This window comes from Nomascus leucogenys, chromosome 10, assembly GCF_006542625.1.
Source record: "Nomascus leucogenys isolate Asia chromosome 10, Asia_NLE_v1, whole genome shotgun sequence".
NCBI lineage: Eukaryota > Metazoa > Chordata > Mammalia > Primates > Hylobatidae > Nomascus > Nomascus leucogenys.
The window spans coordinates 61,102,366-61,119,794 of NC_044390.1; the positions used below are offsets into that span (position 1 = coordinate 61,102,366).

Here is a 17,429-nt window from a genome sequence, read left to right on the forward strand (position 1 = left end):
TTGAGGTTGGGAGTTTGAGATCAACCTGGCCAACATGGGGAAACCCCGTCTCTACTAAAAATACAAAAATTAGCTGGGCATGACAGCGTGCGCCTGTAATCCCAGCTACTTGGGAGGCTGAAGCGTGAGAATGGCTTGAATCCAGGAAGCGGAGGTTGCAGTGAGCCACTGCACGCCAGCTTGGGTGACAGAGTGAGACTGAGTCTCAAAATATTAATAATAATAATAAATAAATAAGATGCTGGTCCCATGAGATTATAATACTGTATTTTTACTGTACCATTTCTGTGTTTGGATATGTTTAGACATATAAATACTTACTATAGTGTTACAACTGCCTGTGAGATTTGGTACAGTTGCGCATTGTTCAGGTGTAGTGTGGCAGCACCAGGTTACACTGCATAGCCTGGGTGTTTGGTAGGCTGTACCATCCACGGTTGTGTAAGTGCATTCTATGATGTTCACACAATGACAAAATTGCCCACTGATGCATCTCTCAGGACGTATCCCTGTTGTTCAGTGACATGTCACCATAGTTATATATATGATATATATATGTGTGTGTGTATATGTATATAGCATATATATAACTCCAGCCTGGGCAACAGAGCAAGACCCCTTCTCAAACAAATAAATAAATAAATAAAATCAGCCATAGCATAGCGGCTGATATCTGTAATCCCAGCACTTTGGGAGGCTGAGGTGAAAGGATGGCTTGAGCCCAGGAGTTTGAGACCAGCCTGGGCAACATGGCAAAACCCGGTCTCTACACAAAATGCAAATAAAAAATTAGCCAGCTGCGGTGGTGCACACCTGTAGTCCCAGCCACTTGGTAGGCTGAGGTGGGAGGATTGCTTGAGCCAGGAGTTCCAAGCTGTGTTGAGCTATGATCATGCCACTGCACTCCAGCCTGGAGTGCAAGACCTCAGCTCTAAAATACATAAATAAATTTTAAAAAATAATATCTTATCCTAGGCATGGTGGCTCATGCCTGTAATCCCAGCAGTTTGGGAGGCTGAGGTGGGTGGATTGCTTGCATTCAGGAGTTCAAGACCAGCCTGAGCAACAAGGTGAACCCCCCACCATCTCTACCAAAAATACAAAAAGTTAGCCAGGCGTGGTGGCATGCGCCTGTGGTCCCAGCTACTCGGGAGGCTGAGGTTGCAGTGAGCTGAGAATGTGCCACTGCACTCCAACCTGAGTGACAGAGACCCTGTCAAAAAAAAAAAAACTTGATGACGTTGATGATGAAGTTGGGTTCCTAATTTGGGGGAGGGGTACAGGGAAGGTTCATCCTTGACTCTTGGGCTCACTTTCCCCATAGGGCCGCCCTGGAGCAGATGGGGCTCGGGGCCTCCCAGGGGACACTGGACCTAAGGTAGGTGATGGGGCTGAGATAAGACTTGGTGGGGCTGTCAGGCTTATGGGCTCAAGGATCACTGGTGTCTCTGGACAGGGTGATCGTGGCTTCGATGGCCTCCCAGGGCTGCCTGGTGAAAAGGGCCAAAGGGTGAGTGTGTGAGGTCCCTCCCCCAGGTCTAAGCCCTCCTCCCAATATTCAAGCCTCCCCGCTCCTCCCTCAGTATCAGAGTCATGATCCCTGTGTCCCTCCTCACACCCCATCTGCCTTCCCAGGGGGCTGGTCTCTACACCCACACCCTTCCACTCTGAACTCCCCTCTGTTTCCTCTCCAGGGTGACTTTGGCCATGTGGGGCAACCCGGTCCCCCAGGAGAGGATGGTGAGAGGGTAAGTTTAGAAGAGAGTTAGGGCCTGGTTTGGAGAGTAAGTTTGGAAGCCTGAGTGAGAATCAGAGAGGAAGATCTGGAGGTCTCAGTGGCCAGCTTGAGAGCTGGGGACAAATTGTGGGGTGAGGAGGTGAGACTTGCAGGTCTAGGATTGGAGTCAGGGGCCTGAATGGAATCCCATGAACTTAGTCTGTGGGTTCCTAGGGATCTTGGTCTAATTCCGAGACCCCCTGGAAGGGGCTGCCCAGATGAGGGGAGGTGGCTCTCCAAGGGTTGTACCTTCCTGTTCCCAAGTAACGACGCTTTTCCACAGGGAGCAGAGGGACCTCCAGGGCCCACTGGCCAGGCGGGGGAGCCGGTGAGTATCAGGGATCCCTGGGCCCCTTGCTTGGTGCAGGGGAGGGAGTCAGGACTCCCAGGGCCCCAGGACTCATAGGCTCCCTGGAACTCACAAGGCCACACAGAGGTGATGTGGAGATAATTCGCCTGCTCCCTTGCAGGGTCCACGAGGACTGATTGGCCCCAGAGGCTCTCCTGGCCCCACGGGTCGCCCGGTGAGTGTCACTGGCTCTCTGCATCCATGTCTGTCTTTTTGTTTGTTTGTTTTGAGATTAGAGTCTCGCTCTGTCGCCCAGGCTGGAGTGCAGTGGCAAGATCTCAGCTCACTGCAACCTCCACCTCCTGAGTTCAAGCGATTCTCATGCTTCAGCCTCCTGAGTAGCTGGGACTACAGGCACCCACCACCACACCTGGCTAATTTTTGAATTTTTAGTAGAGACGGGGTTTCACCATGTTGGTCAGGCTCATCTTGAATTCCTGGCCTCAAGCGATCCTCCCAAAGTGCTGGGATTACAGGCCTGAGCCACTGTTCCTGGGCCCCCTGTCTGTCTTTTTTTCCTCGCTTTTCTGTGCTCTGCATGTCCATATCTGTTGCTGGCTTCTCTGCCCGCTCACCTTTCTTTTTTTCTTTTTTTTTTTTTTAGACAGAGTTTTGCCCTTGTCACCCAGGCTGGAGTGCAGTGGCGCGATCTCTGCTCACTGCAACCTCCACCTCCCAAGTTCAAGCTATTCTTCTGCCTCAGCCTCCTGAGTAGCTGAGATTACATGCCTGGCTAATTTTTGTGTTTTTAGTAAAGACGGGGTTTCACAATGTTGGCCAGGCTGGTCTTAAACTCCCGACCTCAGGTGATCCACCCGCCTCAGCCTCCCAAAATGCTGGGATTACAAGCACGAGCCACAGTGTCCGGCCCTGCTTACCTTTCCACCTGCATCTCTCGGTGTCTCAGACTCAGGCTCCCAGCTTGTTGCTCTGTCTTGGTGTCACATCCTCTTTTCCCCTAGGGTGTGACTGGAATTGATGGTGCTCCTGGTGCCAAAGGCAATGTGGTACGTGCCCTGTGCCCTTTGACCCCTGATCCTTCTGACACTCTGACCCCGATTGTCCACATCCCTATTCCCTTCCATGACTGACCCCCCAAAGGCAATTTCACTAACACCTCAACACCATGACCCCTCTCAGCTTCACTGAAACCCCACTTTCTCCCCAGGGTCCTCCAGGAGAACCAGGCCCTCCAGGACAGCAGGGAAACCATGGGTCCCAGGTTTGAACTATCTTTCCCAATAATGGGGCATGGGAGTGGTCAGTTCAGACCTTAGACCATGACCAGGCTTACCAACCTCCACGCTCACCGCTTCTTTCTTATGCCTTCCCTCATCTTCTTTTTCTGTCCCCAGGGACTCCCCGGTCCCCAGGGACTCATCGGCACTCCTGGGGAGAAGGTGAGTGACAGCTCCACCTACCGCGACCTCCTCAAGTCTTCTTCCTTCAACTCTGTTGCCAAGCAAATCTTCCCACCAGGACCCCTCTGTTAGCTCTGGATAGTGATAAACTGCAACATTCCCTAAGCCAGCCCAGAGTTACAAAGTATCCTTGTTGGGGAAGGATTGGTTGCAAGAAACAGAAACCCACCAAGGCTAGCTCACATAAGGGATATTGTCAGGATACAGAGAGCCCACAGAAGCCTGTCACAGAAGATATTACCAAGATGCACAGGCCCTGTGGGTCTCATCTTTGTTCCCTGGCACATCTGCTTCCGCCTTCCCTGGCAAACACACTTCTTTCTGCACATGTCTTTTTTTGGGGTGCAGGGACAGGGTCTCACTCTGTCACCCAGGCTGGAGTGCAGTGGCTCAATAATGCCTCACTGCAGCCTTGGCTTCCCTGGGCGCAGGAGATTCTCCCACCTCAGCCACCCGAGTAGCTGGGACTATCGGCGCATGCCACCATGCCTGGCTAATTTTTCTTTTCTCTTTTTTTTGTAGAGATGGGGTCTCCCTGTGTTGCCCAGGCTGGTCTTGAACTCCTGGGCTCAAGCACTTCATCTGCCTTGGCCCCCCAAAATGCTGGGATTACAGGCAAGAGCCATCATGCCTGGCTGGGCATTTTTAAAGAAAGGGGTGTGGCTGTGAAGCCTCTATTTCAACATGTCTCTTGCACTGTTTTAATTTAATTTTATTTATTATCCTTGTGGGTACATAGTAGGTATATACTTATGGAGTACATGAGATATTTTGATACAGGCATGCGCATAAGAATCATGTCATGTAGTATCCATCCCCTCAAGTATTTATTCTTTGTGTTACAAACAATCCAGTTATACCATTTTAGTTTAGTTTTTTTTTTTTTTTTTTTTTTGACGGAATTTCACTCTTGTTGTCCAGGCTGGAGTGCAATGGCATGATCTCAGCTCACTGCAACCTCAACCTCCTGGGTTCAAGTGATTCTCCTACCTCAGCCTCCCAAGTAGCTGGGATTACAGGTGCCCACCACTAGGCCCAGCTAATTTTTGTATTTTCAGTAGAAACAGGGTTTCACCATGTTGGCCAGGCTGGTCTTGAACTCCTGACCTCAGGTGATCTACCCTCCTCGGCCTCCTAAAGTGCTGGGATTACAGGCGTGAGCCACGCCCGGCCTCTTTTAGTTATTTTTAAATGTACAGTTAAATTATTACTGAAGCCAGGCACAGTGGCTCATGCCTGTAATCTCAGCACTTTGGGAGGCCGAGGTGGGCGGATCACTTGAGGTCAGGAGTTTGAGACCAGCCTGGCCAGCATAGTGAAACCCCGTCTCTAATAAAATTACAAAAATTAGCCAGATGCTATAGTCCCAGCTACTCCAGAAGCTGAGGCAGGAGAATCACTTGAACCTGGGAAGAGGTTGCAGTGAGCTGAGATCATGCTACTGCACTCCAACCGGGGTGACATATAATTGATTATAGTCACCCTGTTGTGCTATCAGTCTTGTACTGTTTTTATGTTCTTCCTTGTAACCTTCCTAGAAGCAGTGGATTTCTGAGGATCAGAGAGGGAAATGGGCTTGCCTGGGGTCACACAGCAAGTTTGGGCAGAGCTGGGATAGATTTCCTGGCCAGCGAGGTCTGCTTATTTCCTAACCTTGAGGCGGCTGCATGTCTGCGTAGATCTGATCCTAGTGGTGCTCCAGGGCTCTGAGCACCTCTGTCTCTCCCCTGCTGTTCATCTTCTTTCAGGGTCCCCCTGGAAACCCAGGAATTCCAGGCCTCCCAGGATCCGATGGCCCTCCGGTGAGAACCACGAGCTGGGAAAAGGAGGAAGGAGAAAGGGGAGGCTTGGGAATTGGAATGGCAAGTTTTGGGCTCTGACAACTTAGAATGTTTCTTCCCCAGGGTCACCCAGGACATGAGGGCCCCACGGGAGAGAAAGGGGCCCAGGTGAGTGACCAGGAGGTTAGGCTGGGTTGGGTACGAGGATCGGGAGGCAGGACCTGCAGTCAGGTGCCACAGAGGAGAGAGATGAGGACTCTTAGAATGTGGAAAGGACTGTCTAGAATGGCACTGACCTTATTTTCCTCCCAGGGTCCACCAGGGTCGGCAGGCCCTCCGGGCTATCCTGGACCTCGGGGAGTGAAGGTAGGTGATACCGGGGGCTTGCAGGTATGAGTGATTTACCAGCTTTGGGTTCAGGCATGCGATGCAGCTCCATCGGAAACTTCTGGATGTGTGGAGAGGGGATCAGTTGGCCAGGCCAGATGTAGTGGGACTGGGGTTTGGAGCTGCACAGCCAAGGACAGCCTTACAGTGTGGTTGTCACCTTGTTGTTGAGAATAGCTAAGCCCATTAGAGGCCGAACACATTTCTTCCTTTTCTTTTTTCCTTTTTCTTTCTTTCCTTTTTTTTTTTTTTGAGACAGAGTCTCGCTTTGTCGCCCAGGCTGGAGTGCAGTGGAGTGATCTCAACTCACCGCAACCTCTGCCTCCTCCCGGATTCAAGTGATTCCCCTGCCTCAGCTTCCCGAGTTGCTGGGACTTTAGGCATGCACCACCATGCCTGGGTAATTTTTGTATTTTTAGTAGAGACAGAGTTTCACCATGTTGGCCAGGCTGGTCTCGAACTCCTGACCTCAGGCGATCCACCGTCCTTGGCTTCCCAAAGTGCTGGGATTACAGGCGTGAGCCACCATGCCCAGCCCTAAATGTTTTATTTTTTCAGAGACAGGGTCTTCTCTGTTGCCCAGGCTGGAATATAGTAGCATAATCATGGCTCACTGCAGCCTTGAACTCCCATGCTCAAGTAATCCCCTCACTTTAGCCTCCTGAATAGCTAGGACTATAGGTGTATCCCCACCAGGCTTGGCAGTTTTTTTGTTTGATTATTATGATTCTTGAGACAGAGTCTCACTCTGTTGCCCACGCTGGAGTGCAGTACCACCATCACAGTTCACTCACTGCAGCCTGGAGCTCACGGGCTCCATCAGTCCTCCCACCTCACCCTCCCAGGTAGCTGGGACTACAGGTGCATGTCACCACATCCGACTACCGTTTTTTTTTTTTTTTTTTGGACTTTTTGTATAAATGAGGTTTTCCTATGTTGCCCAGGCTGGTCTGGAACTCCTGGGCTCAAGCAATCCTCCAGCCTCTGCCTCCCAAAATGTTGGGATAACAGGCGTGAGCCACCATGCCCAGCCTCTAGTTACATTAATTAACCCCTGTGTTGTAGTTGAGTCTAGTTAGTTACACTGTAGCCAAAGCTAGAGAACAACTTGTAGCCAAGCTCAGTTACATTGTGATCAAGTGAATTTCTCTGTGGCTGGAGACTAACCACATGGGTTGTATTGTATCCAAGCGCAGTTTCATTGTAGCCCGCTGAGCTCAGAGATGTTGCAGCCAAGTGCAGTTTTCAGTTTGGTGCGAGCAGCATCCAGACTTGAACTAAGCGCTCTCTCCATAGCCAAGCACAGAGGTCGTCTGGTTGCCAAGCAGAGTTGCCTTGTCGCTGGCACAATGGGGAACATTCCTTTGCCTTTATAATGAGGTCCGGGCCTGGAATGTTCATCCTCTTTCTCCTGCCAGAAGGAACTGTGGACAAAGCGTCTCCAGGAGATGGGAATCACTTACTTGGAAATTTGGCCTTCCCTGCACGCCCCCGCACAGATGACCTTGGGAGGCCTCTACTGGGGAGGGAGGGGCCTCTGGGGAAAGATCATTTCTTCTGAAGCTGCCCCTCCCAGCTTCTGCCTAGCATCCTCTTGGGACTATCCTGGCTGCTTTAGAGCACGGGACTGAGTTTGGTTCCCTTCTTAAGCAGGGAAGAGGCTTGAGAGCTTTTTTTTTTATTTTTCAGGGCACTTCAGGCAACCGGGGCCTCCAGGGGGAGAAAGGCGAGAAGGTGAGGAGAGAAGGAATTCATCAGAGGAGAGGGAGTCCCAATCATGGGGTCCTGGTTGTGTCCCTTCCCCGAGGCCCTCACTCTGGCCTCTGTCTCTCCCACCCAGGGAGAGGATGGCTTCCCAGGCTTCAAGGGCGATGTGGGGCTCAAAGGTGATCAGGTAAGACCAGCTCCAGATGAGGGGTGGTGTGGGTCTGGGGGGCTCGGGGAAGATAGGGAGGGGATGAGCTGGGGCTAGACAGAGCAAGAAGACAAAAGATGGATATTAAAGACTCTCCTGTTTCTTCCAGGGGAAACCCGGAGCTCCAGGTCCCCGGGGAGAGGATGGTCCTGAGGGGCCGAAGGGGCAGGCGGGGCAGGCTGGCCAGGAGGGGCCCCCAGGCTCAGCTGGGGAGAAGGTAAATGACTCTCCACCCTCTAGCCTCCCACAGTCAAGGTGTTCCCAACCTTTTCCCTCTGCCCTTTGCCCTTTTATTATACCTTCGACCTCAGGAGGTTGCCACCAACCTTGTCATCTTTAATTCCTCAGCTCAGCATTACAGAGAAATTTGATGCACGCAACTTATGTGTTCATCTCCATAACCACCACATGCAATAGGCATTTTCATCCCATTTTACAGACGAGGAAAACTGAGACTTGGAATGGCTGAATGTCCTGCCCAAGGACATGCCCCTAGCAGGCAGGAGCGAGGACTTGAACCTTGTTTCCCCAATTCCCATCCCATTAGCCCATTCACCATGCCCCAGCCAGCCCGACCTTTCCGCCTCTGACCTCCAGGTTGCAATTTCTGACCTTTGTCCCATAACCTTTCTGCAGGGCAAGCTTGGGGTGCCAGGCCTCCCAGGTTATCCAGGACGCCCTGGGCCTAAGGTAGGAAGCTGGGGGTGGGGGTGGAGATGGAGATGGGCAGGATTCAGAGACTAGCATCTGGGGATCCAGGCTGTGGTCTTGGGGGATGAGCTACCACCCCAAGGGTCACTGACAGAATGTAAAATGTGGGCTTTGGCCAGGCATAGTGGCTCATGCCTATAATCCCAGCACCCTGAGAGGCTGAGGTGAGAGGATTGCTTGAGCCCAGGAGTTCAAGACCAGACTGGGCAACATGGCAAAACGTTGTCTCTACGAAAGCACACAAAAATTAGCCAGATGTGGCTGGGCACGGTGGCTCATGGCTGTAAGCCCAACACTTTGGGAGGCAGAGGCAGGCGGATCACTTGAGGTCAGGAGTTAGAGACCAGCCTGGCCAACATGGAGAAACCCCGTCTCTACTAAAAATACAAAATTAGCTGGGTGTGGTGGTGCATACCTGTAATCCTGGCCACTCGGGAGGCTGAGGCAGGAGAATCACTTGAACCCGGGAGGCAGAGGTTGTGGTGAGCTGAGATTGCACCATTGCACTCCAGCCTGGGCAACAAGAACAAAACTCCATCTAAAAAAAAAAAAAAATTAGCCAGATGTGGCCAGGGGCGGTGGCTCACACCTGTAATCCCAACACTTTGGGAGGTAGAGGCAGGCGGATCAGGAGTTTGAGACCAGCCTGGCCAATGTGGTGAAACCCTGTTGCTACTAAAAATACAAAAAAATTAGCTGGGCATAGTAGCATGTGCCTATAATCCCAGCTACCCAAGAGGCTGAGACAGGAGAATTGTTTGACCCCAGGAGGCAGAGGTTGCGGTGAGCCAAGATTGCACCACTGCACTCCAGCCTGGTGACAAAGCAAGATTCCATCACAAAAAAAAAAAAAAAAAAAAAAAATTAGCCAGATGTGGTCCCAGCTACTTGGGAGGCTGAGATGGCAGGATCACCTGAGCCCAAGGAGATTGAGCCTGCAGTGAGCTATGATCGAGCCACTGCACCCCAGCATGGGTGACAGAGGGGGGGCTCTGTCTCAAAAATTTTTTTAAAAAGTGAGCTTTGACCTCAGATAGACTTGGGGTCAAATGCCCTCTTACCTGCTGTGTGATCTTGGGCAAGTTTCTTGAGCCTGTTTTCTCTGCTGTGAAACAGACATCCCAGTAATTTCCACCTCATCAATTTGATTATAATAATGTTGATAATGGTGATGATGACAGTGATTATAAAACTGTAGGATCCCTTTATTTGGTGGGATTAAGTTTCATTCACCAACAAAGTCAATTAAAGGGGAGAATCATAGAATCATAAAATACACATCTTATATATCTTGAATTAATTATAACTTATAGTCAAATATACTTATGCAAAAACGTACTTATACAAAAACATAACATTTTTTTGCCAATGTTTTGATGGGTGAGGACACTGATGAGATTCATTTTTCTGCCTAAACTATACCCATATTATATCCCTGATGAGTTCTGTTTCTATAGAGTAGAGCAGAAACCTAAAGACATTTGGGGCTGGGCGCGGTGGCTCATGGCTGTAATCCCAGCACTTTGGGAGGCTGAGGCGGGTGGATCACCTGAGGTCGGGAGTTCACCACCAGCCTGGCCAACATGGCAGAACCCCATCTCTACTAAAAATACAAGAATTAGCTGGGTGCAGTGGCAGGTGCCTGTAATCCCAGGTACATGGAGGCTGAGGCAGGAGAATTGCTCGAGCCCGGGAAGTGGAGGATGCAGTGAGCTGAGATCCCGCCACTTACTCTATCCTGGGCAACAGAGTGAGACTCTGTCTCAAAAGAAAAAACAATAGACATTTGGGAAGATATTTGAGTGCAGAATCCTCCTAGAGTTTCACATTTTTGCTCTGTTGAGCTGATAGTTATCTTGCCTACATTGGATTTGACAGTGGTGTTTTTTTTTTTTTTTTTTTTTTCAGTGATTCCCCTTTAGATTGACTCCTTTTCCTTTAACTTAGATTTTTTTTTTCTTTTTAACGATTGGGAAAAAAACTTTTAACTTGGTTTTGATGGACAACTTTATTCTCCTTCCTTCCTTCCTTCCTTCCTTCCTTCCCTCCCTCCCTCCCTCCCTGCGTCCCCCTCTCTTTTTTCTTTTCTTTTCTTTCTTCTTTCTTTCTTTCTCTTTCTTTCTTTCTTTCTTTTTCTTTCTTTCTGTCTTTCTCTCTCTCTTTCTTTCCTTTCTTTCTTTTCTTTCTTTCTTTCTTTCTTTCTCTTTCTCTTTCTTTCTTTCTTTCTTTCCTCCTTTTGTTTTCTTTCTTTCTTTCTTTCTTTCTTTCTTTCTTTCTTTCTTTCTTTCTTTCTTTCTTTTCTTTCTCTTTCTTCCTTTCTGCTTGCTTGCTTTCTACCTTGGCCTCCCAAAGTGCTGGGATTATAAACGTAAGCCACTGTACCTGGCATAGACTAAGATTTTAGAAGGTCCTTGTGTGCATGTGTTCAGGATCTTTGAAGAGTGTTGGGGCCAGGTTGGTGGCTCACACCTGTAATCTCAGCACTTTCAGAGGCTGTGGTAGGAGAATCACTAGAGGCCAGGAGTTCAAGACCAGCCTGGGCAACATAGTGAGACCCCATATCTACTAAACATTTATTTTAAAAATTAGCTGGACATGGTGGCTTGAACCTGTAGTCCCAGCTATTCAGGAGGTTGAGGCAGGAGGATCACTTAAGCCCAAAAGGTTGAAGCTGCAGTGAGCTACGATTGCACCACTGCACTCCAGCCTGCGTGACAAAGTGAGACTCTGTCTCTTAAAAATAAAACAAACAAAAAAAGAGTATAGAGACCATGGAACCCCCAGATGGGAAGGGAGAGTAGAGGGAGCCTGAAATGGGCTTTGAGGCGGCATGCCACCACAGACTGGGCAACTTGGGCAACTGTCTTTTCTGATCTGAACTCAGTCTGCACAGTGAGGTGTGGGAGAGGATATCAGAGCCTGTGATGTCTTCCCCCAGGTGGAGGAAGGGTTCCTCCAGCATCGACTGGAGTCAGCTAACAAATATTAAAAAGCACTCACCGTGTGCCAGGCAGTGGGGAATAAGACCAGTGAGCTATGTCACAGTGAGGGAAAACAGGCATTGAATAAATAAGTCAATAAGGGTCATTTCAATGCAAGTGTTCTTGGGAAAACAAAATAGCACAATGTGACAGACAGAGGGTGACTTCGGCAATGTGGAAGCCAGGATGGTGGCAGAAAGGCATTCTAAGGAGGTGACATCTGAATGAGAGCTAAATGGTCAGGAGTGGCTGACTTTGTGGAGACCTAAGAGACGAGCATTTCAGCCAAAAAAAGCAGCCAGTGCAAAGGGCTGCAGTGAAATGAGAAGGGAGGAGAGGAAGGGAGAGGAGAGAAGAGGGCTGCCTTGTAGGAGGCTGGGGCTGTAGGGACCAAGGAAGCTTCTGGAATCACTGACCTGGAAATGCCGCAAAGGATGGTATGAGGGGCCAATTCCACCCACCACTCACTCCTCACCCTCATGTCTTCTTTCTAATTCTCTCTACTCAGGGATCCATTGGATTTCCCGGGCCCCTAGGACCCATAGGAGAGAAAGGGAAGTTGGTGAGTTATGACCCGGGGTAAGGGAGAGGGGCGAATTTGTCCAAGGGGAACAGCATGTGTGGTTGTGTCTGATGATGGGTGGACCCTGGGTGTTTGTGTCTATGCCTGGAAGCACTTGTGTGCACACATGCTATTATATGCAATGCATGACACATGTAGGTGATTACACATGGTATTATCATGAATATGACTGTAAGTACATGTATATGCGTTTCATGTATCTTTCAATATAGATGAGACAGGGTTTGAATGCCGCAACCTGCAGGCCTGTGCCTGGGTGAACAAGGGCATGAATCTGCATGCACTTTGCATGATGGTGGGCATAAATGTGTGCAAGAAGCTGGTACACATGCGTGAAAGGACATGTGTATACACATGTGTTTCTGTGCACACTGAGTGATGTGTATACAGGCATGTATTGTATTTGTGTTGCTATGTGTGTATTGTAACAGTGTTAATGAACATTGTATGTATGTACATGAGTGTATGTATACTGCTGTGCTTACCAAGACAAAGTCCTCAGCTGAATCCAGGCCTGCATGTGTTTACAGTGGGTATACAAGTGTGCAAGAGATGTATTGCACGATGAGTTCTGTGTCATCTTCAGGCTGTGGATTGCCAAATGCATGCCATGATTACATGCAATCATGTATGCATACTGCACAGCTGTGATCAATATATGTCTTGTGGGCAAACATGCTTGCACGTTTGTACTCTGTAGTTGCAATCATAGTTGTAATTGTGTGTTTAAGATCTTTGCATGGTTTTGAGTATAAGTTGTATGTGTGTGTATGTGTATGACTGAAAGGCTTGTGAATAAATATGTGGCAGACAGCTTTCTGGGTCTGTGACTGGGTGCCTTTTTGCGTTTGCGTCATGCCTTTGCACTCTAACTCTCTTCTGCTCTCTCTCTTACAATTCATTTTCAGGGAAAGGCAGGGCAGCCAGGCCTGGAAGGAGAGCGGGGACCACCAGTAAGAAAATAGACAGTGCCCCCTACCCTGCTGGGACTTGGGGACAGGGCTGGGAAGGAAAGGTAGTGGAGAGGTCATCTGTGGGCAGGGAAAGGGTTTGGGTTATATCAATGTCCCTGGTCGGGCAGGAGAGGGAGTCACAAGGGGAGGGGACCTGGAAGATTTGGTTTCATCTCCCAGGCTCCCCCACCCCCTCGTATCTGATCTTTGCCCTTTTTTTTTTGTTCAGGGCTCCCGTGGAGAGAGGGGGCAACCGGGTGCCACAGGGCAACCAGGCCCCAAGGTATGGGATGGGTGGGCAATCAAGGCCCCCCATGCCCCAGGCTCAGCCAGTCCCTCCAAATTCTTCCCAGTTGAGTTTGTTCTGGGGACTGAGTCTCATTCACTCTGTCCTAGGGCGATGTGGGCCAGGACGGAGCCCCTGGGATCCCTGGAGAAAAGGTGAGTGTGTGTGTGTGTGTGTGTGAATGTGCGTGTGTGTGTGTGACAGAGAGAGAGAGAGATTCTGAGTGGAGGACAAGCCCAAGAGATGAAGAGACATTATAATGCAGTTGTAAGAGCACAGCTTGATTGGGTGTGGTGGTGCACGCCTGTAGTCCCACCTACACTGGAAGCTGAAATGAGAGGATTTCTTGAGCCCAGGAGTTGGAACCTGCAGTGAGCTAATCACACCACTGCACTCCAGCTTGGGTGACAGAGCAAGACTCCATCTTTAAGAAAAAAAGAAGGAGCACAGCCTCTGAAGTCAGAGAGCCATGAGTTCAAGTCCTGGCTCTGCCACTCACCTACTGTGTGACCTTGGGCAAGTCACTTAACCACTCTGGGCCTTAGTTTTCTCCTCTGTAAAATGAGGGTAACCTCAGTCTCCACCCCAAAGGGCTAGAGTGGTGAATAAAATGACTGATTGTGTGGAGAATGCCCTGCCCATGCCTGGCATGCAGTAAGCACTCAATATGTGCTCGATCCTGTTGTCATTATGTGGGGCTCAGGGAGTGGGCAGGGAGGCAGGAGGGATGAGATAATGACTTCTGGTTCCATTTCAGGGCCTCCCTGGTCTGCAAGGCCCTCCAGGATTCCCTGGGCCAAAGGGTCCCCCTGTGAGTGAGGTCACCCTGACTGGGGGTTGGGTGGGTGGAGGATGTGGGAAGGGAGGAAGCCCTGTATCTGTGCCCCAACCCTTTCCCACCTCATCCCCCAGGGTCACCAAGGTAAAGATGGGCGACCAGGGCACCCTGGACAGAGAGGAGAATTGGTGAGTAATCCCTCAACCTTTGATTCCTGATCCTTTTTTTTTTTTTTTTTTTTTTTGAGACAGAGTCTCACTCTGTCACCCAGGCTAGAGGGCAGTGGAGGCAATCTCAGCTCACCGCAACCTTTGCCTCCCAGGTTCAAGCAATTCTCCTCCCTCAGCCTCCTGAGTGGGACTACAGGCGCGTGCCACCATGCCTGCCTAATTTTTGTATTTTTAGCAGAGACGGGGCTTCATCATGTTGACCAGGCTGCTCTCAAACTCCCGGCTTCATGTGACCCACCTGCCTCTGCCTCCCAAAGTGCTGGGATTACAGGCGTGAGCCACCGGACCTGGCCAGATTCCTGATTCTATCAGGCCTTCCCTGTCTCCCCCTCCTCCAGCCCTTCCCCATGTAACACCACCCCCGCATTTAATTTTTCTCTCTAGGGCTTCCAAGGTCAGACAGGCCCTCCTGGACCAGCTGGTGTCTTAGGCCCTCAGGTCAGAGTGGACTCCATAAACCTCCCTTGTTTTGTGCCAGTCGGGGGATATTTAGGGGAAAGCTGGGCTCCTAAGCGACTCCCCTAGGCCACCCCCACTCAACAGGAGCCTTCTCCCTCACCAGGGAAAGACAGGAGAAGTGGGACCTCTGGGTGAAAGGGGGCCTCCAGGCCCCCCTGGACCTCCTGGTGAACAAGGTCTTCCTGGCCTGGAAGGCAGAGAGGGGGCCAAGGTGAGACACTGTCCATTGGAGATCTTGGTTGAACATCCAAGATCAACCAAGGGCTCGGAATCAGGCTCATGGGGGAGGGGCCCTGAGTCACAGATTGGAGGGAGACATCCCTCCCTGGAGCTTGACTTCCCTCCTTTGCCCTCCTGTAGGGGGACCTGGGACCACCAGGACCCCTTGGGAAGGAAGGGCCAGCTGGACTCAGGGGCTTTCCCGGCCCCAAGGGGGGCCCTGGGGACCCGGTGAGTATCTTTGGAGACCCTCCTGCATGTCCCTTAGAGAAGGAAAGGATGGGGGTGGTCAGGGGAGGGATGGGGGAATGGCATTTGGGGTGCGGGAAATGATGAAAGCAAAAAAAATGGTGGAGGAGACTGGGGAAGGCAGACCCCCTCAAAGCTCAGTGTCCAGTCCCAAGAGAGAGGTGGGGACTGTGAGCTCCCCACAGAAGAAGACAGGACCTGGGGACACCCTTGGGAGTCTCTTAACTGTGAATTATCTCCTTCAGGGATCTACTGGCTTAAAGGGTGATAAGGGCCCCCCAGGACCCGTGGGGGCCAATGTAAGTATAACCCCATGTGCTGGGTGGGGGCAGGGGGGAGGGGACTTAAGGTGTCTTGGAAGCTTGACATTGTCATGATAAAACCCATGATGGAGGCCGAGGCAGGCAGATCACTTGAGTTCAGGAGTTCAAGATCAGCCTGGCCAACATGGTGGAACCCCGTCTCTACTAAAAATACAAAAATTAGCCAGACATGGCCGCGGATGCCTGTAATCCCAGCTACTACTCTAGAGGCTGAGGCAGGAGAATCACTTGAACCTGGGAGGTGGAGGTTGCAGTGAGCCAAGGTTAGTTCTGTTGCTCACTGGCTGGGCCATTGTATTCCTTGGCAAGCCTCAGTTTCCTTGTCTGTAAAATAGCCATGATGAGAAGCCTCGTCGCATGTATGATCACAAACCTCATTGAGATCATTTATCCAACAAATACTTACCTGTGCATTGGCCATCAACATATAAAAACCCCTTTTCTGGGGCCAAGTGTAGTGGCTCATGCCTATAATCCCAGCTCTTTGGGAGGCTGAGGCTGGAGGATCGCTTGAGCCCAGGAGTTTGAGACCAGCCTGGGCAACATAGCCAGGTCCTGTCTCTACAAATATATATATATATAGGCTGCTAGGAGGACTTTGGCTTTTGTTCTAAGTGAGACGGGAGCCGTGGAGGGTTCTTGAGCAGGAGAGGAATATGCCCTGCCCCTCAAGTGCTCACAGGCACCCTCTGGCTGCTGCGAAGGGAACAGGTTAGATACAATCCTGGTAACCTCAGAACTCAGTGCCTGGTGGCTTAAAAACCCTCCATAAAGGAGAGCTACTACTGGTATTATTCCTGACTCATCACCCCTGTTCTCAGGGCTCCCCTGGTGAGCGGGGTCCTTTGGGCCCAGCAGGAGGCATTGGACTTCCTGGCCAAAGTGGCAGCCAAGGCCCCGTTGGCCCTGCAGGCGAGAAGGGGTCCCCGGTAAGTGACTTGCCCATCCCATTCCTAGGGCCTCCTCAGGGTCTGGCCCTGCCATATCCCAGGACATGGCTCCTGCAGGACATTCCTGCCCTGACATCCCCGTTTCCATCCCCCATAACAGGGAGAACGTGGCCCCCCTGGCCCCACTGGCAAAGATGGGATCCCAGGGCCGCTGGGGCCTCTGGGACCCTCTGGAGCTGCTGGGCCTTCTGGCGAGGAAGGGGACAAGGTGAGGGGTTCACAGAGAGGAAGGGTCCAGGGGAGGATGGGGGTGAATGAAAGCTGGGTCCTTCATCCCATTTCCTCTGCAGGGGGATGTGGGCGCCCCCGGACACAAGGGGAGTAAAGGCGATAAAGGAGATGCGGTGAGTGAAGATCCCCAGTGAGGCAGGGTGGGGTAGGTAGCAGAAAAGAGAGGAGGCCAGGGATGTAGAGATCATTCTCCATGGGGTAGGAGAGGCCATGGAGTTTTCTGCCTTCTCGGGTACCATCTTGACACCTACATGCAACAGAAGGTACTCGAGCTGCCTGGAGCAATGGGTCCACGGAGCAATGGGTCCACAGAGCAATGGGTCCACAGAACCCAGCTGCAGACAGGATAGGGATAGCTGGGGCTCCCAAAGAACTGGAAAGGCACTGGGGTGCAGGTATACTCCTTCTGCAGTCTTAGTGACACATCCTTCCCTCTGCCTGTGACTCTGCATTGCAGGCACTGAGGCATCTGATACCCAACTTCCCCCCGCCCCAAATGTCAGCTCCAGTGTCTTGCATCATTGAGCCAGCTTTGTCCCTGGGTCTTGGTGGAACTTGTGGCCAGGGCTGGGCTTAGGACAGACGTCTGTCTGATCCCATCAGTTGGTGGCTGAGAAGACAGGATTTGGGGGGATGTAGCTGTTGCTGCTTGGTAGGGGAAGTTGTTCTCATAAAGGGGGTGTGGGAGGCAGTGATTGATAGCTCCAGTGCCCTCTCTAATCTTAAACCTGAGGGAATCTTTGGTTCTGTTTCCTGTTCTCCCAGGGCCCACCTGGACAACCAGGGATACGGGGTCCTGCAGGGCACCCAGGTCCCCCGGTGAGTGCCCCCAGCTTTGCAGTCCTT

The 17,429-nt window shown here is 51.0% G+C and overlaps 1 protein-coding gene across 4 annotated transcripts in view; it reads left to right on the forward strand.

Annotated features, from left to right (window-relative positions):
- COL5A3 (collagen type V alpha 3 chain) overlaps nt 1-17,429 on the forward strand; it is a 49,798-nt gene that overhangs the window by 15,482 nt on the left and 16,887 nt on the right. For 3 of the 4 annotated variants that reach the window (XR_004032017.1, XM_030820909.1, XM_030820910.1), the window contains exons 17-45: nt 1,325-1,378; nt 1,457-1,510; nt 1,695-1,748; nt 2,061-2,105; nt 2,248-2,301; nt 3,089-3,133; nt 3,295-3,348; nt 3,482-3,526; nt 5,296-5,349; nt 5,452-5,496; nt 5,641-5,694; nt 7,405-7,449; nt 7,556-7,609; nt 7,740-7,847; nt 8,267-8,320; nt 11,831-11,884; nt 12,814-12,858; nt 13,088-13,141; nt 13,255-13,299; nt 13,902-13,955; nt 14,057-14,110; nt 14,537-14,590; nt 14,715-14,822; nt 14,972-15,061; nt 15,325-15,378; nt 16,224-16,331; nt 16,453-16,560; nt 16,643-16,696; nt 17,349-17,402. Coding sequence is in view for 3 of the 4 variants with exons in the window: in XM_030820909.1 (XP_030676769.1) it covers nt 1,325-1,378; nt 1,457-1,510; nt 1,695-1,748; nt 2,061-2,105; nt 2,248-2,301; nt 3,089-3,133; nt 3,295-3,348; nt 3,482-3,526; nt 5,296-5,349; nt 5,452-5,496; nt 5,641-5,694; nt 7,405-7,449; nt 7,556-7,609; nt 7,740-7,847; nt 8,267-8,320; nt 11,831-11,884; nt 12,814-12,858; nt 13,088-13,141; nt 13,255-13,299; nt 13,902-13,955; nt 14,057-14,110; nt 14,537-14,590; nt 14,715-14,822; nt 14,972-15,061; nt 15,325-15,378; nt 16,224-16,331; nt 16,453-16,560; nt 16,643-16,696; nt 17,349-17,402 (1,755 nt within the window). In the remaining variant the exon portion in view is untranslated. The remainder of the gene's footprint in view (nt 1-1,324; nt 1,379-1,456; nt 1,511-1,694; nt 1,749-2,060; nt 2,106-2,247; nt 2,302-3,088; nt 3,134-3,294; nt 3,349-3,481; nt 3,527-5,295; nt 5,350-5,451; nt 5,497-5,640; nt 5,695-7,404; nt 7,450-7,555; nt 7,610-7,739; nt 7,848-8,266; nt 8,321-11,830; nt 11,885-12,813; nt 12,859-13,087; nt 13,142-13,254; nt 13,300-13,901; nt 13,956-14,056; nt 14,111-14,536; nt 14,591-14,714; nt 14,823-14,971; nt 15,062-15,324; nt 15,379-16,223; nt 16,332-16,452; nt 16,561-16,642; nt 16,697-17,348; nt 17,403-17,429) is intronic. The other variant, XM_030820911.1, reaches the window with a different exon arrangement.